Below are 13,164 nucleotides of genomic sequence, written 5' to 3' on the forward strand. Positions count from 1 at the left end.
TGTACTCATCAGAGCCTTACCTTAACTGCAATAAAGATTGTGGATACCAGTTTTCTGAGATCTTTAAGGGAACTTAATGAGATTTTATTTAAATCATAGGAGTTCTTGAAATTAAGTTTTTCTTTCAAGTCTAAAATTGTGCCCCTAATTTTTAAGGGGTGGAGCACAGTTGAATAATAGATCTTCACTTACTTTAAAAAAACCAACCAAACAAAAAACCCCAAGACTTGATCTTTTTTAGGTGTCTCTCCTTGCAGTCTTTAAACAAAGTAAAATATGAAGAATAGCCTTGCATCTAAATAGGTCTCATTTTGTTTTTAACTTTTGGCACTTGCATAATTTTACACATTTGTCTGCAAAATCAAAGGCAGAACTCTTCTATCAACATTTTGTTGTTTATGAAAATGCTTAGGTGTGGCTGGGTTGCATTTTGACATATATCTTTGGAACTCTTAAGCTACATTTTTCAGTCCTTTAAATTATGATGCTGTTGTTTTCTGAATTATCTCCAGTACTTTCTCTTGGCATGGTATATACGTGGTGACACATGCCAGAAGGGGGTACAATACTGCACAGTCTTTTTCAGTGAAGAAGATATTGATAGTATGGCCCTTTTACCTTCTTAGTCTGATTCTTGTATCTTGAAAATTTGCCTGAATGTAGCACAAAGTTTATGTTCAGCTAAATATCCATGCCGATGCCACAAATTTTCATCATCTTTTGTGATGTAGTATCTGCTCTCATCCAAGTAAATGTATTTCACATTTTTTGCTCTTCAGACAGATGACCTTATTATTGACAGTTACATGGACCATGTGCTTTTGCCCTGCCTTACTGAGTAAGGCAGATTGAGCTGTAGCAATGGTTTGCCGTATTGTGGTTAAGTTGTTGACTCCTTCAATCTGTGGATTATCTGTGTAATCCTACTGTTAAATGTATGCTAATCTGGAAACAGTTAATAATCTCCTTATATATAGATTCATATTTTAATGTCACAGTGCAGGTGAGGTTGGAAGGGCCTCTTGAGGTCATCTAGTCTAACCCCCCCTGCTCAAGCAACATCCCCTAGACACAGTTCTCAGGATTGTGTCCAAATAGCTTTTGAATGTCTCCAAGGATGGGGATTTCACAACCTCTCTGGGCAACCTGTGCACATTGTTGGCTCTTGTTCAAGTTGGTGTCCACCAGGAGGGACCCGCAGGTCTTTTTTTTTGCCTGTGAGGTGTACATCTTATATTAGAAACAATTAGCTGCTTACATACTAATCCTTGTAGTCTTTTATACTTCTTTCATCCTATCCTTCAGAAAATACCTGTGAGAACTGAGCAAACAGAATCAGCTTTAGTATAATTTGTGCTCTTAGGCAGAATGCAAGTCTAGCTAACATATATGCTGCATACATTGAGTAATTGATTTGATTTATGAGATACTCAAGTTTTAGAGAGGATTGAGCAAACTTAATTGAATGCAAAATTATGCATTCAATGCATAATTTCAGGAGTTCTGTCAGAAGTTGGTTTTTTTCCCCCCTCAGTAACAAACACTTCTGTTTGTTATTAAGGATCAGTAGTTCTTTATTTGATGCCAACATGGAGAAATGCTTTAGTTTGGTGCTGGTGCAGTCATTAAGCCACCTTGGGTGCTTTAGTTGCTTAAGCTTGTTCGAAGGCAATCTCACCATGGGTACCCACAGGAATTAAATTACAGTGCTAAATGCAGCATGGAGAGAAACTCCTGCCATATGATTGTCCTGGATCTTGGGGTGCTACTTTCTCTTTGTGATAACCATGCTCCTGCTTCTGTTTCCAATTAGGCATAGAATTCCCATTGAGAACCTGAATTATTCTCTACCACCCTCTTTAAAAGTCAATAACCTTCTGTACATAATGTTCTGTTTCTTCTTGACTTGTTTTCAGCATGACTAAAATGCAGGCTGGCAGCTCAGGCTAGAGTCAGGTCATTCATGTGTTCTTTTACAATAGATGATATTAGATGAAGATGCAGTTTGTAAAGTCACAGACTGTCGGGTATATCTTTTACTTACACTTTTCCTCTTGCTTCATAAACTCTTGTTTTCATTTTAGAAATGTGCAAGATGTTTCTGACAGGTCAAGAGAGAAAGTGATGTTCTTGTTTCTCTAGATGTCTCCCTTCTGGAAATACCCGTCCTGACATTCTGAGCATTAATTTTAAGCTGTGGAACAATTGTGATTGTATGTTTAATACATCAGAAGTGCTTGGCTTGAAGTAAATGTTCTTTGAGAGCAAGCTGTTCATACACTTACTTTATATAATGCTAAATGCAGAATAAGGGAAAAAAAAGAAATCTGAGAGGATGAGCATGATTACCCATCAGTGAAGAAGAATATATTCCTTTACAGTAATTCTGAATTTATGCATCTTTGCTACATTTATCTGTCCTGAATCTCAAAGCAAGGAAAAGCTAGTGTCTTCTCTTATGTCCTGTAAGAAAGATGGTATTTCTATTGTCAACAGGAGATATTTTGAGCTGTCATGTTGTCTAACAAGTTTCTCTTAAGACAGTTTGGATTAATTCCTAGCCCAAGGGAGTCTGACTCTTTTATCTATGTACATGTATAGGATTGCATTTTAGTTTTTTACATTGCTCTGATGGTTCAAAAATGCCAATTGTATTAATTTTATTTTGTTCATAATAATGCTTTGTAGATGCTGTTTGGTACCCAATATTGTATGAAGTAGATAATTTACAAATTTTCAGCCAAAATAGACACAAATAAGCTTTAGGAATGAGAGTGCTCTTGTCAAGTGACCGTATATGGTCTCTCCTGCTTGTATCATTTAAGCAAATTTTAATTTTCTTTCAGAAAACTTGTGATAATTTATTTAAAAGTTTTATTTTACAGCAGCAGTTCTTTAGACAACAGCATTACTTCTCAGCTTGTATTTTGAGGTTTGATTCTTTGAAATTGAAGAAGCTATGAACTGAGACAGACTTCTCACAGCTAGGGCTTTGGGCTGTGATATTATCTGTTACACTGTTCTTTGGGACTTCCAACCACAGCTTTACCCTTAATAGGGGCATTAATTGGTCTGCTCGTCTTGGCCACTGGCATTTTTGAGCCTTGTCGGTGTTTAGTATATTTAAAGTTCTTTGCAAAATATAAATAACAGATGTCAAGTTCAGTTGTTGTTGGGTGAAAGTATGCACATGCAATCATGTAAGGCTCATTCAATTGGAAGGAGATTCTTGGATGTAATTTAAAAGGTAGTTATCTAACGGAGGAGATCTAGTTGCCATAGATTTTACTGAAAAATAATCTTCAGGTATGTGATTTGAACCATGATATGGGAAAAACAAACAGAATATACCACAGCAAAGTTAGAGCTACATTCAAAAGCAGCAGCAGAAAAACAATGTAGCAACAAGAGATAACTTATCTTCCTTTCATTCTGCCTTTACAGTCTCCTGAGAAGTGAAAAGTGTTTTGGACTGCAGTCGACCTAGATTTCCATACTGCTACTTCTGCAAATTGGAAATGTTGACTTTGAAATGGTGTCTTGGTGTTTGAGCTTAACTAGCAGAAATAGGTGGTCTATATTTGGATGGTATTTGGAACGTTTCAAAAATTTAAAAATCCCTGATTTTTCTGGTCTTGTTCTCTCGTACATGCACAAAAAGAGAAATTGCCTTTTATGTGGAAGTATATAAGGTAGTTTGAATTATTATTAATGAGGCACAAGCTGTGAGGGTTATATAAATACTGATGACATTTAGCTCTTTTATGTAGTTCCAGTGTAAGTTCAATAGTGTAAGTCAGGAGGTTTTAATAAGAATTGTCCTAATTTTAATCAACCAAAATTCAAATCAACTTTTGTTGTGAAGAGGAAGCAGCTGGAAGAAACAATGAGGTTTTGTATGAGAGACTTGTTTTTGATAACATATAGTTTAGGAATTTTGTTAAACATAAGCCTTAATTTGTTAGCCCTCAGGGAATTTTCCAAGCCGTATATTTTTTCCTAGACATTGTGGGAGTGAAGACTGTTAATGAATGTTCTTTTCCACTGTTGTGCCTTTTATTATTCTTTGAGTGAGCTGATTACTGATCTTCAATTAACTAATATGGGAATGCAGCCTAATTATATTTAAATTTAGTAATATGCATGTGTTTCTAGAGCATGAGTATAGATACTTTTTGAAGTTGTAACATACATTAAGTATCAAATTATGTAATTTTTCATTTTCCCATTTAAAAAAATAATTTATCACTTACTTGCTGTTTTATATGTTTGAAAGTACATCTGGTGCCTGAAAAGTAGTTGCAGAAACATTCAATTTTCCCCCTTATCTACCTAAAATACTCTTAATTATTGCCGAGCGTATTTTACTGAATCCCATGTGGTTTGTGTCTATTCTTTCATGGAATGTTGACTATGGGAGCCATCAGAACTAGCATGTGCCCTGGAGGTAGGTATGTTTCTCAACAGCTAGAAAAATGGTTACGTGCCAGAAAACTTCTTGAATACTTGGCTAGATAATTTGGATCTATTTTCCCAAGTTGTAACAGTGCAAGCTGTGGAGTGTTAGTCCTCTAAAGTCTATCAAGTAATTTATTTAGATTTCTTGGTACTTGCCAAGTCTTCGGGAGTTTAATTGGGCTGTGGCTCACTGCTGGTCTCATTACCATACTGATAGACACGGGGAGGGGAGCAGAATCTGAATAAAGCAGAATAAAATAGAGCTGTGAAGGTGCCTTTATTTCAGCTAAAGCTTCAGTGTATTTTATGTGTTCAAATGAATAAAACGCAATGTTCAGCATCTTTAGAGATGCAGGAAGTTGCATCAGATGGAACTGTGACAACCTTGATATTGTGCATGAATAGCTTTAATTTTAAAGACTTCCAACTAATCATCTCCTAATGTGGATTTAAAATTTCTACCATATATAAAGAAATATAGATGCCTAAAAAAAAAATATTAATTTATATTCTGTTGACAGGTTGCATGAAAGTTAGATGCTCACATTCAGCTTCGATTCAGCTAAGACATTTGTTGAATGTCTGACTGGGAGGGAGAAATAACTTCAGCTGTAAAACAGCTGAAAAAGAAATGTTGGTATTTCAGTGTGAATTACCTGGATACTTTAAAAAATTGTTGGGTAGGTAGGAATCTAGAATGTGAAGCAAATGCAATTGCCATTTTTGTAAATAACGATTAGTATCAAAGCTCTCAGTGATGTTTCTCCAGCAGGACATGTCCGTTTAGTGTTGGATACAGAAGGCCTATTTGGTCTTAAGAACTTGTTAATATATGATCAGAAAAAAAGTTCTAAATAAAATAGGAATATTTCACAATATAACATGCAATTTATATCATAGCTAAGCATAACAATTTTGACTGAAACATTGTAAGAGTTGATAAGTTTTCTCTAGATTTGAAGGTCCTTAATTATGCAGTTATTTACTGTGCTTTTGCAGTGTAAAACTGGTTTAAAGAGCTGTCTTTTTATTAACTTTTTCACCAAATGCAGTGCAGTAATAATCACACAGTGTAGAACTAAAACTCAGTTTGTTTCCATATAGGTTTTTGTTTAGAAAAATAGAAAAAAAGAGACAAAACCCTTTAGAAGTGAAGTGTTTGAGGGGACTTAAAATGACTTTCAATTACATATTTTCCAAACTGATAATGTAATGCTGTGCATTTATATGCTGATGTATTGGAATTGCCAGGCACTACTTCAGGATATTTTGTTAATTTATATTCTAGTTCTGTGGGTTTTAGGAAGATTATGTTTGAAATTAATTCAGTTTTACATTTTCAAAGGTTGGAGGTTTTTTATTACTTTTTATGTGTGTTGTAACACAAATAGTTATTTTTGGAAGGGGGGAAGGAAAAGCTCTCCTTTTGTGAGCGCCTTTTCCCAGGAGTCAGTACACAAGGTCCTAAAGAATTGTCTGAGGCTTTACTGAGCAGAAGGTAACAATTGCTCCATTGATTCTCAAAAGGCACAGAAGTCTGTAGGCAGGACCCCCATTATGATCTGTGGTGCATTTTTACTGGGGTATTTGTTAAAGATTACTAATCTTGATAATACTGAATTTCAAAAGCTAACTCTTTAAGCTAGAAGAATAGGAGAAAGAGGGAACAATAGATCAGTGACTATGGTCTCATATTGTGCTTGCTTTTGTAACCTATACATCAAAAGATAATTTCCCCCAGAAGGCATGCTTTTGGGTGCACTGCAGCTGAATTGTATGTTATGTTTCAGCTTCAGGTTACAAAAACAACCATGTTATGAAGTACAGTCAGCAGCGGGATGCAAAATCTACTTCCTGGAAGGCTTCTGAATTTTTGTCGAGCCCTATCCTAAGCATGTTGTAACTAGAAACAGTGCTTTCCATTTTTACTGTGCTGAGAAATTGCTTGTCATTTGCTTAATTAACTGCCAAAACTTCAAGATTTTAAACTGAAAAGAAGAGAAACAGAGACAAAGCTAACTCCAGTTATATTGTAACAATAGGTAAAGCAATACTGGACTCAGTTACTGTTTTTCTTCTTCCTTAGAATATCATGCTTTTTTTTTTTCAGCTGATTCAACTCATCAAACAATGTTGATCATCTGTTGCTATTTTTTTTTGTTCTTGTAAAATCAGAATATGAATCCCCCACTTCCACCACCTCCTCTCTTGTCTGCTGCAATCATTGCATCGGCTGCTTCTGGACCTCAGTCTACAAGTGTCATACAAAGGTCTGCATCGGGATCAACTGACCAGGTGGCACATTTACGACCACAAACTCGTCCAAGTGTGTGAGTAAAATTGAAACTTTTCTCCAGTCATAAAAACAGAACGAGATCACTGACTTCACCTGTACATATAGCACGGCAGCTGGCTCTGTTCTGCTGGAATTGCCAAAAAGCCAAGCATGCAACTCAGAATAAAAGTGTGGAGAAAGGTGATATCCCCAAACAGCCTCCACACTGATCATTGTTTATGTTGTAGATAAATATAATCAGCTGTTGCTGAGTGAGAAAGGACTCACTTCAAAAATATAAAGTATTTGTCATGCAGAAGATGAATGAATCCTTGCATTAGCACTGAATACTGTATAACTCAAAAGTGTCATTTCCCTGGAGTGAATTTATTCAATGTTTTCCATTATGTGTGGTATGAAAAGGCTATTCTCAAATGGAATAACTTATGCCAAAACACAGAAAGTGCTGTATTTCATTTAGATTGGTAAACATGTTACTGTCAGACTACTTATGTCAGTTGGAATTGAAATTTGACTGAAGATTCTACAGTGCACTTAATTAGTGGGTGGCAATTTGGAATGAAGGCAGAAAGCTGCTAGTTAGCATTATGTCTTCACACTTGAAATACAAGCAAATGTGCATCATCCTTTCGGGTGAAAATATTTTGTATATTAACATGTGTTGCTAGCAACATCTTTCTTCTTGAAAACTTCTTTGTGTGCAGCTTGGGGAATAAGAACGATAAAATATAAAATTCAGGAGATGCTGAAGCATCTAATGGGAGATGTTTGAATAAGGACTGCTTTTGTTCTGTTCTTGTTATCTTCCCACCAGGTTTCCTGCCACTCCAGAAGAGCACCCTTCTTGTATAGCAGGTGCATCTGGATTTGGGCTGTTTCTTCGTGTCAGGCATTTTAACACTGGTTCTTATGGATTATTGCACCTAGCGCAGTTGAATCAAGTTCCCATCTCGTTTACTCCCATCCTCCTATCCCATCTTCAAAGGGTTGCTCTATATGAGGATACTAATGAAATTTGGAATAAATTAACTAAAAGGGAAGTTAGTGAACATCAATTAAAGCACATGAATTGCTTTCCTATAGAGTTTCAGTGTGTGGCTTTGTAGATTACTGCTAAATCATGTACCAGTGAAGCCTTCTGCTGCCAGTGTACCATATGTTGGTTTAAAGCATATTTTTTGCTGGCTTTGGGTACCTCTATTGCCTTTAAAGGATTTTTGTGGACACTGGAAAGTTTCTTAGGTGGACAGCAAGGGATAAAAATGTAATGCAAAAAGGAGAAGCATGCAGTTAATGCTATTGTTACTATGCACAAGAGACAATTTTGATGAAAGAATGTTTTCTAAAGCCACTTTTTTGCCCTTGGGGTTACAAGGGGAGTGGGAAAGACCAGCATTGCAAGCAACTGTGGATCCTTTTTCAAAAAAGGGGATAGTCTACCTGTTGGTAGACTACTGGCTGCCTCTTGTGAAAAACATATTTTAGAGAAAATGGGATTTATTAGAATGCTATTTTCCATAGGCCTGGGTCAGTAATTATATCTATAGTTCAAACTTTTTTTAGGTTCAAACGTGGCAGAAAATAGAACACTGTGGTGGTTAAAACAGTATCGCTTTCTAATAATAAGAGAACTGTGCAATCCTATTTGAAAACTTCCCTAGGAGCACTCCAAGATGCAACTGCAGGAGCTTCAGCTTTTTTTTAAACTTCGTTTCCTAAGAATTTTTTTTTTGAAGAGAAAATGCAAAAGTTTCTGGACTCTCAATATGATTTGAAATGCACTGTATTATGCTTTAGTGTTGCTTAGAAAACATAAAAGGAAATAAACTCTACAAGCGAGTTAGCTGCTAATCACCTTACCCATAGACTTCAATTTCTAGTAACACATCTTTTTCCTTTTGCACTGAAGTTTGCACAGGAGCTTCCAATTTTGCAGTTTGAAAAGTATTTCTGATACTGATCTTTCACTCCCAGCTAACAGAACTTCTCTATTCTCCTCAGCTCTCCAAATAAAAAAAAGTTGATGTGTCACAAAGTGTAAGAGATATGAGAAGCAGGTGTAGGGAGAGAAAAGTGGAATATTCTGGGATGTGTAGTTGATAAACACCTACTTAATTAGGATCACTAACTTCATTAAGAAAATGGGCAGTCCTATTACAAGTATTTTGCATTCCATTAAAGTGAAGTTCAGAGGATATTTCTAATTGTTATTGTTTCCCCTTAATATTACCATACCTTCTGTTTTAATACTGTAACGGTATGACGGATTATCACAGCCATTTCTGCCATGCCTTCTCATCTCTGACTGAACTCTCTGTGCCAGAAAACACAAGTCATGTTTCCAACTGTTTTAGTTTTATCACTTGTATCACTTTTCCTGTCTTTTAGGTATATTGCTATCTACCCCTACACTCCTCGAAAAGATGATGAACTGGAACTGCGGAAAGGAGAAATGTTCCTAGTGTTTGAACGCTGCCAAGATGGCTGGTTCAAGGGAACTTCCATGCACACAAGCAAGATTGGTGTTTTTCCTGGGAATTACGTGGCTCCAGTTACAAGGTACAGTATTATACAAGTGTCTAAATAATTTAGCTAGTTTGAAATCCAAGATTATTCTATTCTTATATTAAATGCTAAAATTGTGTAATAGAAGACCTGTGGGTTTTAGTAACTAGGTATTTTTTTCAGTTGTGTTTTATTGTTTGCTTTTAATTTTGGCAGGACAGTGACAAGTGCATCACAAACAAAAGTTCCCATGTCTACTTCTGGCCAAACAGGACGAGTGGTTACTATGGTCAGCCCTTCCACTGCTAGTGGAACATCCCAGAAGCTCCAGGGGAATGGTGTGGCAGTGAACTCCAGCACAGTACCCACAGCAGTGGTTTCTGCAGCACACATCCAAACCAGTCCACAAACCAAGGTCCTTATGCACGTGACGGGACAAATGACAGTCAACCAGGCTCGAAATGCAGTTAGAACAGGTAAAAAACCCACCAAAATTTATTACCTGTGGTAGACAAACTGTAGAGTCCATCTTGACAAGTGACGAGTGAGGGTCTATGTAAGTAAGTGTTGAGGTTTTTTAAAAGCTTTTTTTAGTGTAATTGTTTAGAGTTGAATGTTTTCTGAAATGACAGTGTATCCCTCTGAGTTGTTAAATCTTTTATTATTCTCCTCTAAGCAACTGTGTGTACGTACATACTCCCACTGTTGGGAATTTATATGCATATACTTCAGGTGGAATTTTTCTTTCTTTTGTTGTTCCAGCAGTAACTGGGATGGGGACATCCTTTGAGCTTCCCCACTCATATGCAATTCATATAGTAATAAAAGTGATAAGAACATCTGAGTCATAGCTTATTTTCTGTGTGTTAACTGCATAAGAGCTACAGATTGCTCTAATTTAGCATTCACTTTTAAATTATCTTCTAACATTTTCTGAATACCTTTAATGTTCATTCCTTTTCAGGTCTCTGGCTCAGGGCTGGTCCTTAGGCATTCCAGTTTGTTCTCTAACTTTGACTGCAACTCTTTCAGCTTTGACTCTGAAACACGAAGACTATACTGGCTTCAAGATCCATACGATCTACGTAGTAAAACTCTGTATTTCTGAAAATTGTAACTCTGCATTTGCTGTCTGGGGCTGGCCACATCATAGTGAAACATGCCTTCTTGTTCTTTAAATGCAGATCCAAAAAGATTGATAGTTGTGTTTTCAGGAGGTTTTGTTTATCAAATCCATGAACTCCTCTGTGGATTTGCCAGGCTAAGAAAATACCACACAGTTGGAGCCAAATCTATTCCAGTTGCTTCAAGGGCCTCAAAAGAAAAGGAAAAAAGAAAAACTCCCATATCAGACTATCCCGATGTTCCCTCTTTCAGCCTTGAATTTAGGGTCTGTGATCTCTTTACTGAGAGTCATGAGAAAAGGGTTTTTTTTTAATCACAGGATTCTTATTGGCAGAGCAGAAGAGAAAGCAAAAGATGGTAATGGTATGCTCTGTTAACCCCTTAAGGGTTGTTTCTTCTTATGGTCTTAAGATCCATGGATTAGCCCACTTTTCAGAGTCATGCATCTCCTAAAACACCCTGTGCATGTTCAGATGTCAGCACCAGGTTTGCTTTTGAGGGTAGGATGTGTACGTGTCATTAGTTATTTTATTTCCTTATTTGGCCCCATTTCCCTCCAGTCTGATCTGAAGCTGGAGCGGGTGTGTTAGTCCTCTGTAATAACTTTATTCTTTGTCTTCAAATAAAAATAACCAGATGCTGCTGGCAGCTGGTAAGAGAAACTAAGAAAAGCCTCTGTACTTTTCTGCCTCTCAGGCATAGGTGGTTTCTAGTCTAAATCCTTCTTTTGAGCTGCCTAGGAGCTAGCAAGTGACAGCACAAAGGAGAAAGCTACTGTGGGCTCCAGAGGCCTTTCTGTCCCTGCATCTCTGCACCGCTGTCAAGATGAATAAGCTTTTACACTTCCATGCAGCTGACAAATGTGACAACATACTTCCCACCAACTTTTCAGGTCCAAAATGAAAAATTCAAAGGGACTGGACTCTCATCACAGAGAACTTAACACTGTATTGTGCAAAGGTGTGCTGTTAGTCACAAATACAGATCTGTCCCTTACAAGGCCCCAAGCACTGAAGCAATAATGGCTGCTTTATGTTCAAATGTTACAGAGAACTTTGTGGTAAACATCTGAAACATGATCCTCTTGAGCTTTCCCTAGCAGGTTTGCTGAGTGTTACTCTTTGGGTGAGGCTTCACAGACCAGTGCAGGGCTCCAGCTAAACTAGTTTAGCTCAGGGCTTCAAGGGCCATTCTTCAAATGATCTTTTTGAGACATTGCTTGACATCACCTTTGCTGAGGGAGTTTGCATCCTTTGATTGGAAGGACCTATGAAGAAAACATATATTCTGCCTATTTCATTGGAGGATAAACTGTATGAAAACAGGGTGACTTGAAGCATTTATCCTATCAATTCCATCAGCAATAAGAAAATAAAACCAGAAAGCTCTTCCATGCTTGTCATACATAAATTTCATGTGAGTGTAGACATATATTGAGGAATAGCGGCTACTTCTAAGAAAATTGATGTTATCTCATGAACAAAAGCCAGCATTAATAATTGTTTTTTGATGTAAAAAATCTTGCTACAATCTCCTCATCTTCCTTTTGAAATGTTCATGCTACTCAGTTAGGAAGGGTCAGCTACAGCAGAAGAGGTTATCAAAAAGTTAGACATAGCATATAAGTGATGTGCCTTTTTATTTTTTTTTTTTTTTATAAAAAGGAAAGAATTTATGTTTCTTATTGCAGAGATTGTAATTGGGTATAATACCTGTAGGATTGTTATAACAAATTTGAGACCTTTGTTAGTCTTGTCGTATACACTGTTGCTTCAGTCTAACCAAATTACCAGAGGAGTTTGTAGAAAGCAGAATGAAGAGAGCGAGTGCTGAAGGTTTGGTTCCAGATTTCACTTATAACAAGTCTAAAACTCTAATTAGTATCTTAAAAATTGATACAACTGAAATGTACATGTACCAAGCTAGAGGGATGACCCCCCTTCTTAAATAGAAAGTTTCAAAGTATTTGAAGGAGAGAGGTTGTACAGCACTGGGGTGCTGCATTTTGCCTCATATTGTTCAGTTAAGGTGTCTGCATTTCATACCGCCTAGTGGTGCAGAGATGCCCAAGCTGTTGAAATGGTCTCAAAGCATATGTGATTGACTATATGACTATAATAGCAGTGTTACTTCTTGGAAAGAATAAATTAGTTCATGCAAAGCTCTGTGCTCTGCAGCTTTGCACTGCAGCCCAGTTTAATATACTCAGCCCTGTGCTATTCTCCAGCTTCCAGTGTAGATGTTCCTTTTATTTCACAGGGGTATGAGTAAATCTACTTCTATATTTAAACATCCCAAGAGACAACAGCTTTTGTTTTCAGAGAGAGCACTCATAGCAGTAATTGCCACTGAGCATACTGTTTGAAAGACCCGCGAAATCTGTTGTGGATTTTGTGAATAGTTTAGGAAAACAATCTCATTATATTTTTAGCAACTTCTACAAGGTGTGTTTCTTCCTACTTTCCTTTATGTGCCCTAACAACTACACCTCATATTAAAAGGAGCAGGCAGTATTTAGCTAGCTCTTAGGTACTAAAGTGTCATCTTCACTTTGCATCTGTCTGTATGTGAAGCATGTGACTTAGCAGCTTGGATTTCTCCACACCAGGGAAGTTGCAGTGCTATTATTCTTCTGTTGCATACTGGTACAAGTAGGGTAACATATGCAACTGCTTTATTCAGATGAGATGAATTTGTTGCTGTGTGTTGTGTCATTAGAGTAATATAAATGGAAGTTTAAAAGGTAGAAGAAAACTTCTTGTGACTGATTAGCTGTAACA

General features: G+C 36.9%; 1 protein-coding gene across 2 annotated transcripts in view; it reads left to right on the forward strand.

Moving 5' to 3' along the window:
• The window catches only part of SH3RF1 (SH3 domain containing ring finger 1), an 84,102-nt gene that overhangs the window by 59,756 nt on the left and 11,182 nt on the right, over positions 1-13,164 (forward strand). For both annotated transcript variants that reach the window (XM_032108133.1, XM_032108134.1), the window contains exons 7-9: positions 6,634-6,788; positions 9,143-9,313; positions 9,476-9,735. In XM_032108133.1, the coding sequence (XP_031964024.1) occupies positions 6,634-6,788; positions 9,143-9,313; positions 9,476-9,735 (586 nt within the window). The remainder of the gene's footprint in view (positions 1-6,633; positions 6,789-9,142; positions 9,314-9,475; positions 9,736-13,164) is intronic.

The sequence above is a fragment of the Corvus moneduloides genome, chromosome 5, assembly GCF_009650955.1.
Source record: "Corvus moneduloides isolate bCorMon1 chromosome 5, bCorMon1.pri, whole genome shotgun sequence".
Classification (NCBI taxonomy): Eukaryota; Metazoa; Chordata; class Aves; order Passeriformes; family Corvidae; genus Corvus; species Corvus moneduloides.